The sequence below is a fragment of the Copidosoma floridanum genome, unplaced genomic scaffold (assembly GCF_036245765.1).
Source record: "Copidosoma floridanum isolate Cflo_tuat_1 unplaced genomic scaffold, Cflo_Japanese_pri ptg000006l, whole genome shotgun sequence".
NCBI classification, from domain to species: domain Eukaryota; kingdom Metazoa; phylum Arthropoda; class Insecta; order Hymenoptera; family Encyrtidae; genus Copidosoma; species Copidosoma floridanum.
In genome coordinates, this window is record NW_028321883.1 from 20,704,817 (window position 1) to 20,725,658 (window position 20,842).

General features: G+C 34.4%; 5 protein-coding genes across 8 annotated transcripts; 2 read left to right on the forward strand and 3 right to left on the reverse strand.

Annotated features, from left to right (window-relative positions):
* The first annotated feature begins 1,682 nt into the window (after nucleotides 1–1,682).
* Nucleotides 1,683–4,153, forward strand: LOC106639423 (ribosome assembly protein METTL17, mitochondrial). Its single transcript, XM_089598444.1, has 9 exons — nucleotides 1,683–1,951; nucleotides 2,047–2,200; nucleotides 2,275–2,668; nucleotides 2,746–2,896; nucleotides 2,970–3,117; nucleotides 3,193–3,260; nucleotides 3,350–3,488; nucleotides 3,564–3,699; nucleotides 3,781–4,153. Exons 1-9 carry the CDS (start codon nucleotides 1,889–1,891, stop codon nucleotides 4,088–4,090), a joined length of 1,563 nt encoding a protein of 520 aa, XP_089454570.1. The 5' UTR covers nucleotides 1,683–1,888; the 3' UTR covers nucleotides 4,091–4,153.
* A 50-nt stretch (nucleotides 4,154–4,203) lies between these two features.
* LOC106639438 (protein phosphatase inhibitor 2) lies at nucleotides 4,204–7,388 on the reverse strand. The gene is made up of 6 exons (XM_089598445.1): nucleotides 7,169–7,388; nucleotides 6,923–7,004; nucleotides 6,381–6,545; nucleotides 6,091–6,167; nucleotides 5,759–5,978; nucleotides 4,204–4,358 (listed from the first exon to the last, which is right to left on the reverse strand). Exons 2-6 carry the CDS (start codon nucleotides 7,000–7,002, stop codon nucleotides 4,271–4,273), a joined length of 630 nt encoding a protein of 209 aa, XP_089454571.1. The 5' UTR covers nucleotides 7,003–7,004; nucleotides 7,169–7,388; the 3' UTR covers nucleotides 4,204–4,270.
* A 380-nt stretch (nucleotides 7,389–7,768) lies between these two features.
* Slh (sec1 family domain containing Slh) lies at nucleotides 7,769–10,928 on the forward strand. Of its 2 annotated transcripts, XM_014353039.3 has the most exons (10): nucleotides 7,769–7,930; nucleotides 8,265–8,424; nucleotides 8,495–8,708; nucleotides 8,786–8,873; nucleotides 8,943–9,174; nucleotides 9,250–9,568; nucleotides 9,642–10,039; nucleotides 10,116–10,254; nucleotides 10,325–10,528; nucleotides 10,684–10,928. In XM_014353039.3, exons 1-10 carry the CDS (start codon nucleotides 7,903–7,905, stop codon nucleotides 10,792–10,794), a joined length of 1,893 nt encoding a protein of 630 aa, XP_014208525.2. In that variant the 5' UTR covers nucleotides 7,769–7,902; the 3' UTR covers nucleotides 10,795–10,928. The 2 variants fall into 2 exon arrangements, with proteins under 2 accessions (XP_014208525.2, XP_014208527.1); XM_014353041.2 differs by lacking the exon at nucleotides 10,684–10,928 and having other exon boundaries at nucleotides 10,347–10,396.
* Nucleotides 10,910–12,485, reverse strand: LOC106639429 (PSME3-interacting protein). The gene is made up of 5 exons (XM_014353042.2): nucleotides 12,177–12,485; nucleotides 11,978–12,076; nucleotides 11,517–11,730; nucleotides 11,383–11,447; nucleotides 10,910–11,308 (listed from the first exon to the last, which is right to left on the reverse strand). Exons 1-5 carry the CDS (start codon nucleotides 12,271–12,273, stop codon nucleotides 10,995–10,997), a joined length of 789 nt encoding a protein of 262 aa, XP_014208528.2. The 5' UTR covers nucleotides 12,274–12,485; the 3' UTR covers nucleotides 10,910–10,994.
* Nucleotides 12,486–12,692: 207 nt separating this feature from the next.
* On the reverse strand, nucleotides 12,693–18,149 carry LOC106639436 (neprilysin-2-like). 3 transcript variants are annotated; one of them, XM_089598595.1, is made up of 11 exons: nucleotides 18,047–18,149; nucleotides 16,709–16,740; nucleotides 16,534–16,628; nucleotides 16,379–16,447; nucleotides 15,915–16,160; nucleotides 15,412–15,623; nucleotides 15,171–15,347; nucleotides 14,298–14,795; nucleotides 13,917–14,208; nucleotides 13,584–13,831; nucleotides 12,693–13,494 (listed from the first exon to the last, which is right to left on the reverse strand). In XM_089598595.1, exons 2-11 carry the CDS (start codon nucleotides 16,717–16,719, stop codon nucleotides 13,159–13,161), a joined length of 2,184 nt encoding a protein of 727 aa, XP_089454721.1. In that variant the 5' UTR covers nucleotides 16,720–16,740; nucleotides 18,047–18,149; the 3' UTR covers nucleotides 12,693–13,158. The 3 variants fall into 3 exon arrangements, with proteins under 3 accessions (XP_089454721.1, XP_089454720.1, XP_014208534.2); XM_089598594.1 differs by having other exon boundaries at nucleotides 16,709–16,786; XM_014353048.2 differs by lacking the exon at nucleotides 18,047–18,149 and adding an exon at nucleotides 17,000–17,123 and having other exon boundaries at nucleotides 16,709–16,786.
* Between the last annotated feature and the right edge of the window lie 2,693 nt (nucleotides 18,150–20,842).

A 20,842-nucleotide genomic window follows, 5' to 3' on the forward strand; every position in this document is an offset into this window, starting at 1 on the left:
GCTATTTACAGTAAAGTCACTTTATTAATTATAAACCAGCCGCAAATAATCTTATAAGTAGACGATAAACAGTTGACATTTTTTATGCTTCTTGCGGCAAGTTTACAATCTATATTTTATCCAAAAATCGACCTCTACAAGTATAAATATTCTACTTATCTTATGCGGCTTATAAAATCTACCATATTTACAAAATTACAATACTTTAGACCTTTTACTATTAACTCACGGAAGCACAGTCCTTTAACTTTATAGTTTAAATAAACAGTTAACTTATATAATATGTACACACCAAGATTTGTGTTACAGAAATCTTGAACAATGATTAAATAGATACGTAAAGTAATCAGTCGAAAAGAGACAACTGAAGAAGAAAGACTTAAAAAAGAAGTTTAGTCACACAGGAAGAGTCTCCTTAAAATAGAGCATTGGATCTCACTTAATCAGAGAAGGTTGGGTTCTTTGTTTATCTATAATACTTAAAATTTACTTCTTTGTAGTAAACGTATTTTTTATTTAGTGAGATCCAATCTTGTTATGCTCATATTGTATAAGTTAACTGTTTATTTAAACTATAAAGGACTGTGCTTCCATAAGTTAATGGTAAAAGGTCCAAAGTATTTTAATTTTATAAATATGGTAGATTTTATAAGCCATATAAGATAAGTAAAATATTTATACTTGTATTGATTGTAAACTTGCCGCAAAAAGCATGAAAAGTGTCAATTATTTATCTCCTATTTATAAAATTATTTGCGGCTGGTTTATTATTAATAAAGTGACTTTACTGTAAATAGCAATAATTATTTGGATCAGCGCCATCTAGCGGTATTTATTTTTTGGCCAAAAGTGGCTCCTAAAATTCTGAATCAGAGCAATCAGGATTGGAGCTACTCAGTCAATTATAAACCAGCCGCAACTTATAACGAAGCTATTAAATAAAAAAATAACAATACGTGTGTTTTTGGCGGCAAGTTATCAATTTATCTTATGCTCGAAAATTTATCTTTAAAAGTATAAATACATAGGAGGTCAATTTTTGGTAGAAAATAGATTGTTAACTTGCCGCCAAAAACACATGTATCGTTATTTTTTTATTTTATAGCTTCATCATCAGTTGCGGCTAGTTTATAATTGACCAAGTAGCTCCAATCCTGATTGCTCTGATTCAGAATTTTAGGAGCCACTTTTGGCCAAAAAATAAAGACCGCTAGATGGCGCTGATCCAAATAATTATTGCTATTCACAGTTAAGTCGCTTTATTAATTATAAACCAGCCGCAAATAATTTCATAAATAGACGATAAATAGTTGACATTTTTTATGCTACTTGCGGCAAGTTTACAATCTATCTTTTATCCAAAAATCGATCTCTAAAAGTACACACATTTTACTCATATCACTCATATGGTTTAATAAAATTGACCGTATGGCACTACTTAGTAGTGATTACTAAAATTACTACACATAATTTCACGTATATCTTACACCGCCTCTCTTTACCAGAATTATAAATTCAGAGGCAGTATTCCGTAACCAGCAGCTCAGCCCAGCAGTTAAATTACGTAGGTCGTGGTAATAAGTGACAGTAATTTTTATAGTAATTAGTACAGGTTGACGCTGCCGCCGCTGCTTGACCATGCGGCGTTACACCACGACCTATACGTAATTACGTATACATATAACTTAACTGCTGGTGCTGGCACTGCTGGCAGCATTTGCGGAATACAGCCTTAAACCGCCGCATGTGGGGGTGAGATGATTGAAATGTTTGTTAGCTAAGTAAACGAACATTTTAAAAACGTGATACAAAATAATGAACTATATTTGCATCTCCAGCTCATAAGTGATATCAAACCTATTAGACAAAACATTCTAAGACGTCTATAATGCAGTCCTCACCATTGTTTCATATTTTAAAATTTCTAGCTCCAAAATCACAAAAAAGATGGGTATGTCAACATGATAGTCCTTCAATTTTATTACTTATTTAAGATAACTCGTGTGACATTCTATAACTATGTGTCTTGAACATTTGTTCATGTAGATCAATTTAAAAGCTAAGTTTAAACTTAAAGAGGAAGTTGAACGTTTGGTTGAAAGTGAAAAAATCAAGCCTAGACATCATCCAGGAGTTTTGAAAAGACAAATGATTACATTACCTGACTGGGTTATCGATGCCATGCGTCTAAACTTAGAAGGTATTAATGTAGTTTTGTTCTTGCGATTTTGTAGCAACAAGTTTTTAATATTTTCGTTTTTATTTTGTTTTTAGATACCGATAAAAAACGGCTTTTTCAAGAGAGTCAACAATTGTCACAGTATTTATTTAATAGGCGTTTGCCAGCTGAAACTCAGGATGTAAAAACAAAATATAATGAAATTGAAGGAAAAATGTTGGAAAAAGTAATAGATACATTGACACCAGAAGAGCTTGAAGAGAAACGTAAAATGATCAAAACAAAAGTGATAAAAAAAGTAAAAAATGAAATATATGATTGGAAAGCCTTGCAATTTACCAAGTATCAAGGTTTGATGTACATGATTTCACGTAGCACAGCTGAATATTCTGTGCTTGTAAAGATTTTTGAAGAAATTAAAAACAGAGATCCAGAATTTGTTCCTCAGGCAATATTCGATTTTGGATCAGGTGTTGGAACTGTCTTATGGTAAATGATTTTTTATTGTTAATTGTAGATAAGTATAATTGTAAAATCAATATTTTTCAACTGTTGTATCTCCAAAGGGCTGCTCTAAATCATTGGCCAAACGGTATAAGAGAATATGTAGGTATAGATATTTCCAACCAAATGCATGATCTTTCAGAAAATATTATGAAGCACTCGCCTACAAAAGTAAGGGGTGTTTTTCTCAGGCAGTACATGCCAGTTACAGAAGTAAGAAACGTGTTTGTATTTTTGGCAAATTTATCAATTAATGTAACATATGTAGTAATGATATTCATTACAGATTGAACATGACATTGTTATAAGTGCTTATTCTCTCATGGAATTACCAAGCATACGAAATCGTTTAGAAATCATAGCTAGATTATGGAAAAAAACGAATAAGTATTTAATTTTTGTTGAACAAGGGTCTCAATCTGGTTTCAAAGAAAGTATAGCTTTTTAGTGATATATCTGAAACTACAAAAAAAGTAATATTTTTTTTTTTTAACAGGTGATGAATGAAGCCAGGAGTTTCATAAAACACATCATGGATAATTTTGAGAAATCTTGCAAATATTTCATCTTTGCACCTGTAAATTCAAAGTTTTATTGTTTTCTTAAAAATCTTCAAAAAAAAAAAAAAGAAAAACATCAGGTACATGGGATGTTAATTTTTTTTAGTGTCCACATGAAACTACATGTCCAAGGTATGCTGAAAACAATTTTCCTTGTAACTTCATAGTTCAGCATGGAAAGTTGCCTTTAATGGGTTCATCTAGTCCTAAGCAGGAACTTTACACATACATAGTTTTTAAAAAAGGTTTGCTATCGTTATAATATCATCACAATTACCTGAAAATTAATTGTAGAATACTATGATAAATAATATCATTAGGAGAACGCACCGATCAAGATAATTGGCACCGTCTAGTGCGACCAACTATTGTTCGTTCTAAACATGTTCGATGCCGAACATGTTCTCCAAATGGGCAGTTAGAAGAAATTTTATTTACACCAAAAAGACACGGAAAGTAAGAGCATTCATTAAGTCTTGTATAAATCAGTTATGACAAGAAATTATTATTTTATTAATTCGAATCATTGTATTGCAGGTGGTGTTACAGATGTGCTAAAGGAAGTAAATGGGGTGATCGACTTCCAATAGACACAGTTAAAGATGAAAGTAATGAAAATATTAATGCATCCGAAATTGATGAAAATGAGTCAGAAACAGACTCCGACACAGAATGTGTAGATGAAACAGATTATGGAGAAAACGATAAATTAGATGGTGAAGGTTCATCTCAAAGTAAAAACTTTGAAGAGAAAGAATTTGAAAGTCAAACAAAATCTTCAAATGATGGTGAGGAAGTAATCGTTTCTGAAGCTCCATGTTTTATCAACAAAAATAAGAAGTTTTAAAAATATGTAAATAAGTAATATTGTTGTAAATATCTGTAAGTGTATGAATTTTTTACGCATTGTAGAAATATTAAAAAATAAAATGATAAAAAGTTTATTTAAATAATTCGTTATATATATTTATGCATACTTTGATTTTCAAAATTTTCACAAGGTCAATAATAGATTTATATCTAATAATCATTTCTTGAATTTCTTCTTCACACACGTACAACCATTTTCGCGAATGGCTCCAGTCTCTTTTAGATAGTTGATAATACATTTCTTTCTGTCAAAATATAACAAACATCTATAAGTTCTAGGATTGAGTTAAACATAAAAACTGGTGAAATTGAAAATAAAATTCTTTAATCGCAGGAAATATTGTAATAATCTAATCGAACGGTCTTTTTACATATTTGCTGATTTCAAGTAAAAGTTCATGTTTTACACAAAACTCATAATTACTTCAACAACATGGATATCGATATCTTTTTTCGCTATATCTACTTGCAAACTAATATAATTTGATCATTATAATTAGGTTTTGTCCAACTGTTACTCCTAATGGGGTTTTGTCATCCTCAATATTTACAACACAAAAATATATTATCATCAATGTTACAAAAGAAAAACAATTTATATATTACGCTCTTGTTACTTGATAAATTGTATTCTCTTTTTCTTGTTTTAACGCAAACACTATTAACTTTATTTAAAGCCTTGCGACTAAAATGGCGTTGAATTGGTGTTATTCGTTTATGTTTGTGTTATGTTTATTTTGGAAGATGCTAAAAGGGTGAGTGTGTGCCCACCCTTCATTTTACTTTTTTAATGGACGAAGTCTACAATGATTTTTATCACAACAATGTTCAACAATTTTCTATTGTAATATACATCTGGTATATTTAATATTAACTTATTAAGTCATAATCTAGTAGCAACTGCGAGCAATAAGAAAAGTAATAGAAAAATAATTACTGTATATTATAAGCGCAAGCGTTCCACAATAAACTACCTAGGAAAAATTTTACATAGATTGATGCTATGCAATTATACAGAAGGCGATCATGCACATTTATCGATACAATTATAAAAAAAATTGTTTTAGTCATCACTAGTTCAAATGAAATGTATTTTACTTTATTACAGATTAAATGAATACTTAAAATTGTAAAATTGAAAAAAGGACAAATTTTCATTTTTCAGCCATTTAAATGACAATTAAAAAATTCATTATAAGGACTAATGAGAAATATAAAATGTTTAGCACAACCTTTAGTTGAAAACTGCTAAAATAATGTCAAAATAAAATATTTTTGGCACGTTTTGGCAGCTAATTCGAATGGTTCTATAGCAGTGAATAATTTACTTGTAAAAGTTCATGTAAACTGCATCATTTGAATCTCGCTAAAGTGAATCATGGATTTGACTTCTCAACCATTATGGTTTCTTCAAGTAAAAAAAAGCATTAAATATTTATATACAATTTTTTCCAGGCTTATAAAAAAAAAAGAGAAACATAGTGTATAATCAGAAAGCGAAAAAGATCACAAAAAAATGAGATATTTTCTTTCAAAAATATCAATCTTTAATGGACAACATAATGCATGATGAGTGACACAATCCAATAAAACTATTGTCATGGCACTCATCCTTGCTTTTTAATTTTCACTTAATGGCACGCACTTGTTCTGAGTCTTTTCCTTGGCCTTGTTCAACTCTTCAAGATCTTCGTCTTCTTGATCTTCCTGCTCTGTTTCTACATCGTCTTCTTCATCGTCCTTTTCTTTTTCTTCAGCATCTTCGTCCTCGTCGTCTTCCTCCTGAAGCTTTTTGCGCGCTAACTGTACAGCTTCCCACTCTCTGTAATGACCTTTTCTTTTTGCTTCAAAAACTTTTCTCCTTTCTAAAAGTTAAAATAATGTTTATTTAATGAAATCGGTATTTCTACTATGACACACTTAGGATATAATTGAAAATATGCAGTGCAACTAAAAATAAAGCTTGTTTTTATTCACCTTTTTCTTCTGGAGTCTCTTCATCTTCTTCTTCACTTGATTCTTCAAATATTTTTGGTTTAACGTTTTTTGCCAATCTTAAACAATTAAAAAATTACTACATTACTTTGTTTGTAAAAAAACTGATACTCCTTTATCTAACACTGACTTTTATCCATCGAGTTTTACGTGTATAACTATAGTTATTGCTCAAGAATTTAATTACTAAATCAATGAAACAAAATGAACCTTCTATTTCTAATGCAATTAGGTTTAATTAAATTTAATTGTTAATTGTACTGTAAACTTACTTTGACGCTACAGCACAAGAGTCTAAACTATCTTCATTTACAACACCAGCAAAGTTATATGGAGTCTTGGGTTCTTCAATTTTCATGTGACCATAATCTTTGTCTGCTGGGTGTAACGTTGCTATGATGTTCATTTCATCCCATTTTGTTTCTTTTTGCGCTCTACTGTAAAATTATACAGATTTATTGCGCAAACAAACGTATTCCTATTTGTTATATTTGAAACTTATCTGTTAATCTAATAAAAGTAGTTTGTTGCTACAGAAGAAAGGTACACAAAATTATAAAAAAAAAATGTCAAGCATTGTCACATGAAATGAATAGTTGCTATTTATAAACTTTACAATTGTAACCTGCCGTTATATGACAAGGCATTGTATTCTAAGAATGTACACACATGTGTTCTGCAATTGTACATTATCTCCTTAGAAACTCATGTGGAATGTATATCAATGATCATTTGGATACAAAAAATTACGCATTTATGGTAAAATAAGTAATTGAAAAGAGAATTAGTAAGTTTATTCAAGAAATAGGCATACCTCGGGGCCTCCTGATTATCAAAACTACTGGATGTTTTAAGGATACCCTTGGAGGGTCGCTTGCCCAGATTCTCAGCCATATCTGTTATTCGCAAACAACTGTCAAATCTCTACTTGGACAACAACGTATATACTTAACAATAACAATACGTGTAAATGTCAAGCAGAGTCTTGATTAAAAAAAAGTTAAGATAAACTTTTACTGTAAACGTAAACTGTCCCAAGGAAGGGCCGATAATTTCGTACCTGTTACATTCCACACACGCACTATTATATTTTACGCCTCATTTACTTGTCTGAACACAGCAGTCATTTTAATTTTTTTTCCCTTTTGTTATTTATTTTTTTGTCTAATGAGTAAATATTCAACTTTCACTATTGACACTTGGGATTTTCCAATAATTTTCCTAACGTTCAAAGCAATGTAGCGGAGGTGTGAAGTTGTGAAGTGAAGTGATTTGGAGGGCGGACGGCGGACGGGGGTTATCTATCGCACACTCGCACATTCGCAAATCGCATGCGTGTTTTTGTTATGATGATAATAAAAAAGATGCAACTTAGTCGATAATCTATTATAGGTAATGTAGGTAGTACTCATGACTACTGCTTTGACTGTTTATTTTTATTGAAAATTAAATGAAGTTGAGAAAAAAGGCATTAAAATGAATGGTATATACTGATCTAGCAATGTTTTTTCGAACTAAATATAGCAGTTACAAAAATATAATCATAATTTACTGGACCGATCGACAGTCATGTGGATTTTTTGAATTATCAACTGAGAAAAGTCTCGCGTCTCGGCTGATAACTTACTTAATGACTGTCAACGTCATATTATAAAGTATATATATAGTCACTACTTTTCAGATGTCTAATTGAGTTGTTTTTATTTTGCCTAAGGATCCATGTGTTTAAGTTTTAGGCGTTATTTTTAACTTTTTATAAACATTCCCTTAAGCTGTAGGAATAAATCGTTCAATATGACGACTCTTCGGGAAATGCAGATAGGTAAATTTATTTGTTGCATCAGCTTTGTTATGCTGTTTTGTTTTCGTCTGCAAATATTTATGTTAAAAGTTGCTTAATTATTTATTTATCTTTAACTTGTAAGGTGCTATCATTTGGTCTTTTTTTGTTAAAACAAAAATTTAGCTGAATTTTTATGTTATGTCTACAGTTATTTTGGAAGAAAATCTAGTGTTAAAAGTTTTTATTGGAATGTACGACTTATTAATTTTTTAGTTCCAGTTTGAAAAATTAAACTTTATTTTATACAAGATTAAATAAATTTATACAGCGTTTAAAAATAAAAAAAATCCATTTTACTTGTGTCTTCTTTTAGCTGCTTTAAAACAGATGTTAAATCTTAATGAACCTGAGCCTAGGCCTGAAGGTATGGTACCAGTTTTCAAACTTTTAATCTATGACCGAATAGGTCAGGATATCATTTCTCCGTTAATTTCAACTAAAGAACTAAGAGAAGAAGGAGTCACTCTTTACATGTGAGTACGAATTGAATGGGATGAAAATTAAATTGGCATGGTTTTAACTGACGATATTGATATTTTACAGGCAATTGCACACTGACAGAGAGCCTATTCCTGAGGTACCAGCTGTTTATTTTTGTGAACCAACTGATGAAAACATCGGACGTATTGGTCAAGATTTACAAAATAAATTGTACGATATTTATCATTTTAATTTTATATCTCCCCTGCCAAGAAGCAACATGGAAGATTTGGCTCAAGCTGCTATAATGGCCAACGCTGTATCAAGTATTCATAAGGTACTGTTATTTAGATTGCTATATCTTACCTTTGGTTTATTTTTTTTCCATTCAATCATCACAAAGTTATATTACAGCTCTATGACCAGTATCTTAATTTCATCACATTAGAAGATGATCTTTTCATAATAAGACATCAGAACAGTGATATTATTTCCTATCATGGTAAGTTTTTTAAATATACAGTTTGTACAACTTGAAAAAAAATGCATTTAAGTTTTAACTTTTTTATAGCCTTGAATAGAGGGGAAATAAAGGATACAGAAATGGACCAAATCATTAACGTAATAGTTGAAAGTTTGTTCTCGATATTTGTTACGTTAGGAACAGTACCCATAATCAGGTGTCCTAAAGGTAATGCTGCAGAGATGGTTGCAAAAAAGCTTGACAAAAAGCTTCGAGAAAACGTTTGGGATGCCAGGAACACGTTGTTCCAAGGCGAAGGACTTAGATCCAATCATTTTAGGTATACAAGAGAAAGTATTATTAACAATGTATGTATTATTGAGTTTTAAAATTTTAAAAATTTTATTTTTAACAGTTTTCAGAGGCCTTTATTGATTGTACTCGATCGTAGCGTCGACATGGCTACGGCGCTCCACCACACATGGACGTATCAAGCACTAGCACATGACGTCCTAGAGCTTTCATTGAACAGACTAGTCGTGGAAGAAAGTGCAGGCAAATCAGCAGCTGGTGGCGCGCGTTCCAAGACTCGTGCCTGTGAACTCGACGCCACGGATAAATTCTGGTTGAACCATAAAGGTAGCCCGTTCCCCAGAGTCGCTGAAGCTATTCAGGAAGAGCTTGAGCAGTATCGCACCTTTGAGCAAGAGGTCAAGAAGCTGAAGACAACAATGGTATGTATTCATCAGATGTTTTAATCGAATAGAAAAAAAAAGGTTTTTTTGATTGATAATTTTTTTCTTCTAGGGTATAGATAACGACAGTGACGAGGCGGTATCAATGGTATCCGATAATACAGCAAAATTGACAAGTGCAGTGAATTCTCTGCCACAGCTGTTGGAGATGAAGCGGCTGATCGACATGCACACGACGATAGCAACGGGTATTTTGAATGCCATTAAAAATCGAAGATTGGATACATTTTTTGAAATTGAGGAAAAGATAATGAGCATGCAGACGCTGGACAGAAGTATTCTTGACGTAATAAACGATCCCGAATGTGGTATGCCAGAGGACAAGCTGCGTCTTTTTATTATTTATTATCTGTGCACGAATCTGTCAGATGCTGAGTACAACAAACACGAGGCAGCGCTGTCGAACATCGGCTGCGATTTGAGTCCTTTGATATATCTTAAGAAATGGAGGTACGTATTAGGTAGCCTTTGAAATGCATAATTTGCGTTTCCAGCTAATATATTTAATTTTATGTTTTATTGGCAGGAATTACATGAAAATGGTGGGTGTTTCCAACAATTACGAAGGTGGTGGAACGAAAACTGTTAGTATGTTTTCCAAACTAATGAATCAGGGTTCTTCTTTTGTTATGGAGGGTGTAAAAAATCTGGTTGTTAAAAGACACGTAAGTTAAAATCAATTACAACATCGTATCATACGTATTTGTTCGTTTTATTATGATTTTCATCTCTTAGAATCTGCCTGTTACAAAAATAGTTGACGAACTGATAGATATGAAACAATCTGCCCAAACTGAAGACTACTGTTATTTAGATCCAAAACAGTTGAAATTTTCAGATCAAGTTCCAAAGAACAAAACAGTATTTCAAGATGCTATAGTTTTTATTGTTGGAGGTGGTAACTACATAGAGTATCAAAATCTAATGGATTACGTAAAGGTAAGCATTTGATTGAATTGTCAGAAATCCATGTAAAAATGAAATTCATACAGTAAGAATCACTTTTATTAAGCTAAGAAAATACAGTTTTAAGCTATGATGGTCTCCTAATTTTATTTTCAAAGGAAATTCAGTTTCTCATTGTATATTTTCAGCAAAAGAGTGGAGGTGGGACTAGCAAACGCGTAATATATGGTTCAACGACGCTAATGAACGCCAGACAATTTCTCAAACAGTTGTCTCTGTTGGGACAGGAACCTAATTAATTTTTCTAAACAAATTTATATAAATTGCAATCTAAAAATTCTTTGTAATGCTGTTGGATATAATATTTTGTTGCGATTTTTTCGGTATGTACGGAGTAAAAATAACGAGGTAGGATTTCTACTTTATAATTAAACGAAATAATTATATATTAATTAAGTAATGAATGTTTACATTGTAAATAATGATATTAACAAGATGATCATTCTTCCGCTACTTCTTCTTTTGGTTGCGCTATCTCACGACCCAACATGTCCACTTTTTGGTGTTGGCTGCAACCTTCGCCATCATCAGAATCTGAATCACTACTGCTGTCACTATCACTTGAATTTTCATAAGAACCTAATCCTGGAAGTATTCCTATGCACTTAAGAGCACCAACATTCAAATTTGAATTGTTAACATGTACTTCAACGACTTTGTTGGTTTTCGTTTGTTTTTCTGAAGAGGCCTCTGATTGTTTCTCTGGACTAGAACTTTCAGTTTCTGACAGTTTCCTTTTCACGCCTTGTGATACTATTTTAAGAGCCAAGATAAAGTTTTGTTATTGGAAAAAAAAACTATAGTTAAAAAATTAAATAGAAACGTACCGTTATCATTTTTGGCCGACTTTTTAACGACACCTGCCAGTAGTCTGAGTTGTGAATTTTTATTGCTAAAATTAATCATTATAAATTAAAAATCATTCATCTTAAAAATGAAGCACCCAATTGTTGTAAATTACCTGCTAGTAGATTTATTACTGCTTTGCGGTTGTTTCAACTCCTGCTTTAACCTTTTATCCAAAGATTTTTCTTGTAGGGATGCTACAGCTGCTTTAAAATCCCTCATTTCTTTTTCGTCTTCCATATTTTTCTTTTTTTCCTCAGCCATCTTTGTCCTATCTATCAAATCAAGAAACTCTACTTCATCATCGTCAAGTCCCTTTATCATATTCTCTGAAACACAAACATTTGCACATGACAGTAATATTAGTATTTACTTACATCATGTCATTGGATCACTAATAACTATTGGTTGTAAGTGTGTACAAATGATTGATGGTACAAGTATATCAACACAACAACATGAACTTTTTGATAAGTCATAGTGACTAATTTCAAGCAATTTCTGTCAACATAATGTACATAATAATAATCTAGAATGAGAAGTTCTCAAGTAGAGTCCAAAATCAAAACAACTCACTGAGCTTGTGTGCCTCTTCGTAATCGGCATCTCGTTTGTTTTTCTGTTCCTGTAGCTTGTCATATAAACACCTAGGATCATAAGGCTCCTCTGGAACCTCTGTAAAAATTAATGAAAATTATGTAGGACAGGCCGAATATAAACATTAGGCAAGAACATCAAAAATAAATAATGGACACTGCCAAGTTTTCAGCCTAACCTAAAGGCTGATTAGGTGTTCGAACTCGTTCCCATTCCTCTTGGCGTATTTTTCTCTGCTCCAAGATTTCACTTTCCGATACAAATTTCGAACTCATTTGTTCAACTTTTACGGCGTTTTAAATCTTTTGGTATTAAAATAATCTACGGCTCATGAGAGAGAGGAGAGACAAAAACACTAAGCCCAGGATGCTTATACAATTCTGTGTGACGTTTCACCTTTGCCGAGAGAACTTATTGTTTTTTAACGCGTTATTAAATATTTTACAGAAGATAACACGCTTTCCGATACAAACAAGGTGTAACTTATTGAGTAGGTACACGTTTTTTCTTTCAAACAGGATTTTTTTTTTCTTTATTTACACAATTTTTTGTATTTTCCTCAGATCTGTTTTACCATAAGCACGCACTAGAGGACTCTACCTTACCGTTTGAGCAGCGGGAATTTTTGATTCCTCAAAATTCGGGAATTAAAAAAAATAACACATTGACGTAAAAAATCCATCAAACGCATGAATTTTATTAGAAAATTTGTCATTACTTTATTGATAAGACATAAAAATCACTCGTCAATTACAAAATTTATCTTACAAAAAAAAGTAACCTTATTTTATAAATCATAGATTAAACAAATTTTACACTAAATGGGGTCCATGGTAGGACCCATCTCTTATTATTCGATCTCAACACAACGGCTGCACTTGTTTTTTCAACACATGTTGATACATATGTATATGTTTGAAAGCTTTGTACATTCATTCAAAACTCCTCTATCAAAACGAGTTTTTTGTTTTTGTTGTTTTTTCTCTTTGCACAATCCGATATGCAGTATGACGAAAGAAACCGCTATTGGTTCGCATCGTCCGGATGAAGAGAAAAAAAGACATTCCACCCAAAAAATCTAAAAAACACCTAGACAACGTCCATGCAAACTCACAGAACGCATATACAGTCGAAGGAATCGGCTCCCCCCCCCCGCAATATCACCAAATGACGCACTTGTTCTCCGGATTCATCCTCGACCCCAGCCTGCAGCCAAAGTCGTCGGAGAACTCTTTGATGTTGGAAAACGACAGGGTGACCCTCGCCGACTCGGGACTGTGAGGATCCGTCGACAGGATGTCCCGCAAGTAAGCGGGTCGCTCCTTGGTGCACCAATTGCTCGCCGCGCTCATCCAGAACAATTGCTTCTGCGAGTAGTACAGGTACGGCAGACACGGCTCGGTCACGTTTTTGCTCCACTCGTTGTACGCGTAGTAGGCCATTTTGAAACCAGCGTTGTCGGCTATGTTCTCACCCTGCGTCCTGGCCCCGTTCACCTGAGGATTACATGTACGGGTACAATATAATTATGTTCATCGGGGAAGTAAAGAACAAGTCCCTCGTTGTAGGTATACCGTCCACTCACATTGAGCCCGACTTCTTTGACGGTGAAATTGTTGTACTGGTCGATGATGCAACGCGCCTTGCGGTAAAAGTGCTCCTCCGTGCTGGCTTGCCACCAATTGTTTTGGTTTCCGCTTTTGTCGTGTTTTCGGCCCTGATTGTCGAAACCGTGGGTTATCTCGTGGCCAATTATACTACCGATCGAGCCGTAATTCAAGTAGTTCGGCATGTCGGGCTTGAAAAACGAGTGCAGGAAGCCGGCCGGTATTTCTGCGCATGCGCCCAAAACAACGCCGCTCACATTAATCCGTAACATGAATAAAATATTATAAAACAAGTACGTCATCGTACCGACCTATGATGTTTTTCTGGGGTATGTAATAAGCGTTGATGACCGCCGCGTTGTGGCTGAGGGTCCAGAGGTTCTTGTCCACGGGTTTTCGCAGAACCTTGTAATTTTGCTTGACCAGGAACGAACTGACGTTGAACGCGGCCTTCAGATAATTACCCCGCGTTATCACCAGCTCCTTGTAATAATCGTCGACTTTTCGATCGTCCATCAACTCGTCCGCGAAACCTACCGATATACCCATGGATTCCAGCTTTTCCAGCGCCGCTTTCCGCGTCTCGCCGTCCATCCAGTCGACCTGTACGTGCCCAAACACCCTTGATTAATTATTTCACAACAGGGACGACACTACGCCGTCGTAGGTATACGTTATACGTATATACGTGCCTCTTTCAGTCTCTTTTTACTCTGATCCTTGATATTTTTCACGAGCTCCAGGACGCTGTCCTTCATGTCTTTGTTGAAGTACTTTCTGACGTACATGGCGCTCACGCTTATGGGGAAGGCCTCCATGATCTCGTTCAAGCACCAGGACTCGCGATTCATCGACTGTTTGGTACCTTCGACGACGTTGTTGAAGTCCAAGACTGCCTGCCGGAGCCTCTCGGGCATGTACATGAGCGTGACGTGGGTCAGGTAGAAGGCCAAGTAATTCGCCACTACCCTTTTCGGGGTGGCTTTAAGTAGGTACTCCAGTTTGGGGATGTAGTCAAGATCGGCGACGAATATCGTTTCCGTGTCGTTGACGAACACGCCGCTCGGGTTGAACATTTTGTTCAGGAGGTTCAGCCAAGGGATGCTCGGGTGCTTGCGGGACAGGTCTCGGATCGACATTTGGTTGTCCACCTCCGTCACGTTCACCATCTCCTCGGCCGGTGTTTTTATCTATTGTGTTTTTTTTTATGAGGATTATACTTGGGATACGATGATTTTCCGAGCACCATGGCTCCAATTGTCAAAAATTATGAAACAAGTTTTCTAAGTACGCTGTCCAAGTAAACGTTTATTTGAATCCATTAAATATGACGTTACAAGGATATCATTTATTTGATTTCAATCAATATAGTATACCATTAGATTTGAATAAATGTTTGTTTTATTCAAATAAACGTTCATTTGGACAAATGTTTTTTTTTTTTTTTTTTTCAATGCATACCGAAAATGTTGGAACGGTACATGTAATTTTTGCACTTTTTTTTGCGCTGTAAAAGAGTATTTGAAAAAAACAGTGGCGCCCAAGTCTGCTTACGATCAACTCACGTTAAAGAGCTCGATTTCAAAGTCGAGTACGGCTTTCATGTCCCGGTGGGCCGTCTCGTTATCCGCCCCAAGCGACACCGTGACGTTCATCATGTAGTCAAAGTACGCCTTCAAAAGCTTCTTGTCCGGATCGTCCAGCATAAACATCGGACTGATGGTAGTGACGGCGTTTTGTACCTACACGTGAAACGAGACTTTGTAACGACATATTATAATATAGGGTATACAGTATACACCTTACCTTTATCATGTACTTGGATGAATTTTTGAAGTCGATCTCGATGGTCGCAACGATGGGGAAAAAAATGAAAAACTCCTCCTCTCTTATTCTGTACACCGTGTCCCTCCAGTCGTAACTACTCTCGTTCCACTTGTCTCCCATCAGTACGGGCCAACCGCCGATTTTGTCCAATATTTCCATGACCGGCCTCACACCCTCCTTCTCGACCCTAACTGCAAGTGTTATAATTTTTTGCTCTTACATTTTTCATTCCAAATGTTTATCAGTGATCAACAATTAAAGTCCACAGTATCAAAATGTTACAGGCATACAACTAACAGAAAAAAAAAAACAAAAAAAAAATTGGCTGCGGGAGTTTGTACCGAAGTAGTGAGCTTCACCCACAAAAATGTGAATAGACCCTCTATTTCAATGTGTTGCTCATACTTTAAGCCATTAAAAATCAAGAGAGAGCTTTTGCATGTATATACGCGTGTTTTACTGACGAGCATCAGGAAACTCACATCGATCCATGCAGCTTCTGTAATAATTCTTGGTTTTCTTGAACGCCTCGAGGTCGGTGTATCTGATCGGCGCCGCGATATCCGCGTAAATTTCATTAGACAGCGTCATCTGCGCCAGGGAAAACGGATTGACGACCACGGCCTCGTCTATGATGTTTTTTTGCCGTATGAAGCCTCCGCAGACAAACTGATAAAAATCGTCGCAAGGATCCACTTCCGTGTTCATGATGTCCAGGAAATGCTGAGCTGTTGGAAAATTCGGTTAAATCGTTATGCATGGTTTTTTTTCTTAACATAACGGAGAGACGGTAATTTTTACCCCGCAACTACGCTGTATTCCTGTGTTTGCAAAATCACCGTAGTTTCGTGGTAAAAATCACCGTTTTTTTTTCCCCGTGTACGTTTCGATGCATAGGTATACTTAAATAGCAACTACTAAAAGTCGAATGAAGAAAGTTAACAACCTTTGACGAAACAATTTTCGGTGATACAAACTTTTTCACACGATTCGGCAAATTTGGATGGGGTGCGCCCTGTAAAAAAAAAAAAAATAAATAAATAAAACAGACGTTCGATTGAGCGAAATCAAGTTATTTTTACAACACTGCAACAAACTTACGTGGGCTGTAAAGCGAAACTGCTGCCGCGGTATGGATTTGGATGTTTATTGCTATACCAGTTAGGAGTAACAACGTTCCGGCGCCCCATTTTTTTCTTTAATGACAAAAAAAAAAAAAAAAAAACATAACATTTTAGTTTGTATTGCGCATAAGTAGATTTTTTCTTCAACTCACCTGGATTCCATGTCGTGTGCTCGATTACAAATCTGTGGAAAAAAAATCGTTTCGATTCAGGGCAATCGCATTGGAAACCTAGAACGAAAAGGAAAAAAACATCACCACATTAGTCCCTGAATTTTTTTTTGTTTCCGACTATTTTTCCGCAGCGCAAATGTAAAAAGATTATTGCAAAAAAAGAAAGAAAGAAAAAAAAAAAAGAAAAAAGAACAACACTAGCACAGGACGAAAAAATAAAAATCAACAGCGGCAGCAATAGCGTGACAATCGCGAATATAACGCCCGTACCGTGTGTGGAGGCAGTGGTGCTTTAAAAACTGTAAGCACATCAGCGACAACGGCATGTAACCGACTGCTGCGAGGGTCTTCGGTCCTCGATCCAACGTTACGAGGCAGAAAAATAATTAACAACAATTACGCGCTCGCGCACGCGGCCTATGCCAGGCAGGGGAATTCTCAATCGGGAATTTAAAGCGCTCCTCGAAATCGAACTTTGGACGGGGAGGGAGAAAAAAAAAGTGTTCATTGGCTCATTTTTTTTTCTTTTTTTTTTAATTTTTGCAAATTTTTTCTACTCGCAAGCTCTAAAAATAAACTATTCTCGCTCTTTACGACCAAACATATTTTTTATTTTCCATAGTGATTAAAAAACAAAACAAAAAAAAAAATTTATTTTTTTTCCCTCCTCTTCATTGATGTCTTGGAAATAATAATGTAATAACGAGGCTTATCAAACTCTATACACACGTATAGCGGCTCATCGGCTCGTTTGTTGAGGAAAGAGTTGTATTACATATATAGCGTATCGTTTTCGCGCTTGTTACTCGAATAAGCCTGTAAGTATATACTTATATACGTATACCAAAATGCAAACAGCGCGAGTGAATCGTTTTGTAACGTTTCGAGATTAATTTATTCATTTATTCGACGTGTGATCTTGTATAGCAGAGCGTTAGGGTACGTGTGTATATATCTAGTATACCTATGTGTATGCATATTACAAAAGCGGCGCGACATATAGCCATTTGATTTAAAGCTTTTTGACTCATCGAGCAAGAATTTCCGCGCGGCCAATTTCGTTCGTTGGGATTTGTCGTTCCTTTTTGTAAAAATATCGTACAGCTCATTTACTCGTAACGAACAACAGTGAAAAATATATCCGATTTTGATGGAGACGAGAACTAACTGGTTTGAAATATTTTTAGAAGCCATAAATCGGCAATGTACATGATGTCGAATTATTTTAATAACGAGAAAAATAACAAAATTGACTCGAAGGTTTTTAAAGTTGGTTGAAAAAAAAAAAACAAAAAAACAATACAAAAAAAAACTTACTTTGGACCTTGGCAGCAACACTGTCAAATTAGAAATCTTGTAGGTGTACCTATACGGACTGACTCGACTCGGACCTTTTTGTGCGGAACGACTTACTTTCTCGGTTACAATTTCCAAACTGAAAAGCCACGTCCTTGAGATACGGGTAGCGGAAATTCCTCCGAGGATTTATTTGGGCTGTGAGTTATGGGCGTGGAGCTGCAGCGCGTCTGGCGAAGCTTATCTTAATTCCTTAAGTTTCAGAATGAGGCCCTTGAGATGGTGCAGATAAGTGCCTGTGTTCAAAAGAAATGCGGCGCCTGTGATTTTAATAATACATGTGTCTCTGTACGGATGTCGGCAGACAGGTTTGTTATTTTATATGTTGTTGAGACGTTTGAATTATTGTAGTTTTATTGAGTGGTAAGAGTAACATTAATAACATACTATTAAAAAAAAAAAATTAATAAAGATGATTCAACTCCAAGTGTAAGGAAAAAAAATTATTTATTATAACGATGCTGCTTATAAATTCAAATTAATAAAATACTAGCGTCTTTTTTTTTTTTGTTTAATGTCGCCAATCGATGCACTTTTATCGGCTTATGACGTACGTGATGTAAAACAATTAGAAATTAATCAAAGGAAGGTAGTTGAAATAACAAGGATGTTGTGAAAAATTGAGTTATCCTCAATCGTTTTAAAGTAATCTCTATTTTCCGATAAAAATTGCCCACACATTATGCAGTTTAAAATTCTTACGAGAAATTATGTATCATTCATGCCTTTTGTATTGTTTCATAATTATTTATACTTCCTTAAACTTTATACTTACTTGTCATATGGTAACTATTTTATAGGGCAGATGTTTACAAGTGGATTTTATTTTTTTTACGTAAACTTACCGTCGTTGCAAAATTTTGATGCACAACTCTGAATACAACATTCGATTCAGAAGCTATGAATTTTCTGGAAGAACAATATACAATATACGTACGTGGTTTTAAGCTCCCAAAATTTACTAGAACATTTTTTAATTGATTGACTAAAGGTTGAAAAATCGCTTATTCGTCAGTTAAATGTCCATTTATGGATTCGCAAAACTCTCCCTGCATTTCAAATATTTTTAGGAGATAAGAGAACACCAGATACGAAACAACAGACGAAAATTTTTTTTTCTAATTTTCTGTCACACGTGCGGCACAAGAGATTGCTTTAATAGCGATTCTCGATGATGGTATACATATCTACACTTACAACACAAAGGATAATACGGATCTTCGCGGAATTAACATCGGGTTATGCAACGGAGTACACTTAACGACTCATACAATGATGAACAATGTAGCAATGAACAATAAGATTAATTTGTGGCGATATTGTGGTAAACCAATGGACACGTAACAATTGGACAGTGCGCGGATAAACTGGTAAATGACAGTTACGACAATCGTTTGATTACTAAAAATTCTTGTAATTAGTCGATAAAAATTCTTAAAAACTTTTAATACGACTTTGAATTGATGTTTATCGCCCTGGAAATATGAGCCAATTTATACAAAAAAATCAATATATTGATTGATACAGAGTTTGATTTTTAAAATGTGGTACTTGAAACTTTTGCACAATTTTTCTCAGGTAAAAGAGATTTGAACAAAGTTAAAAAAATAAAGTCGACATCACCATTGGGTTAAAAAATATACGGACGCAGCTTTTTTTTTAAAAATAAGAAGAAACATACTGTAGTTTTCACATAAAAAAATACTGAACTTTTGATTTTAAAGAAAAAAAAAAAGGATAGCTGATGAGTAAAAAGAAACAACATAGTCACCAAAAACGAACGCTATTGTTTACATGTATATAACTACTATTATGAATCGACGTTTGATTACACACACACAACACAACAAATAAATTTAGGGTTATCGTATTGGGCAAACAAAATTTAAAGAGAATTAAGTGGCTACAATGGATCGGTGTTAAAGTAATATAAAAAGAAAAAAACAAAAAAAACAAAAAAAAATTGTACAAGAAAAAATAAAAATAAAAATGTAACTGTTCGTACGAGAAAGATAATAAAAAAGTGCCATGGTTCCAGGGTTCTTCACCGATAATGCCGAGGTTAGTTGAAATTATTATACATAAATAATTTAAAATAGATGAGTTTCAGGAAGAAAGATGGAACATACACTTTTGAAAATAATCACTTTAAAATAAATTATGGGTTATATGAAAAAAAAAAAAAAACGTGCGGTTACTTACGTTCAGAATTTTTTTTAATCTTTGAAGATTTAGGTACATGTAAGGCTTTGTAGGAACACGCATTGAGGACATTACTTTCAATAGTATATTACGCCAACAGGGTCGTATACGACTTTTGCTTCCGCGTGTGATTTGACTCGCCTTTGGCTCAGGTATCAAACGAGGCTGAGCTTTCGCTTCGAGTAGCACATGTGATTTTTTTTTATGCCTCTGTTAAAAATACGGGATTTTCTCTCTGATTTTCAAGTTGAGAGTGCAACATAAACTCTCAAGAAAAAAATCGCATTTACTGCTCATTGAGAAGTTTTTTAGTGTTTTCTTCGTGGAAATACTGTCTTGTGTCTAGTGAATACAATTTTTTTACCTGAGAATGAATGTGGAACCTACAAGCCCTGAAAACAGAAGGAAAAAGTAGTACTTTACGATGAGGTATACGAAAATCGCTAATAATATCGGGTGCAGTTTTTTAAATATTTTCATGTTAAATCAAACATATTGGTTTCTAAAGTTATAAAATTTAAGGTTTACTCGTATGATGTTGAAGATGAGTTAAAA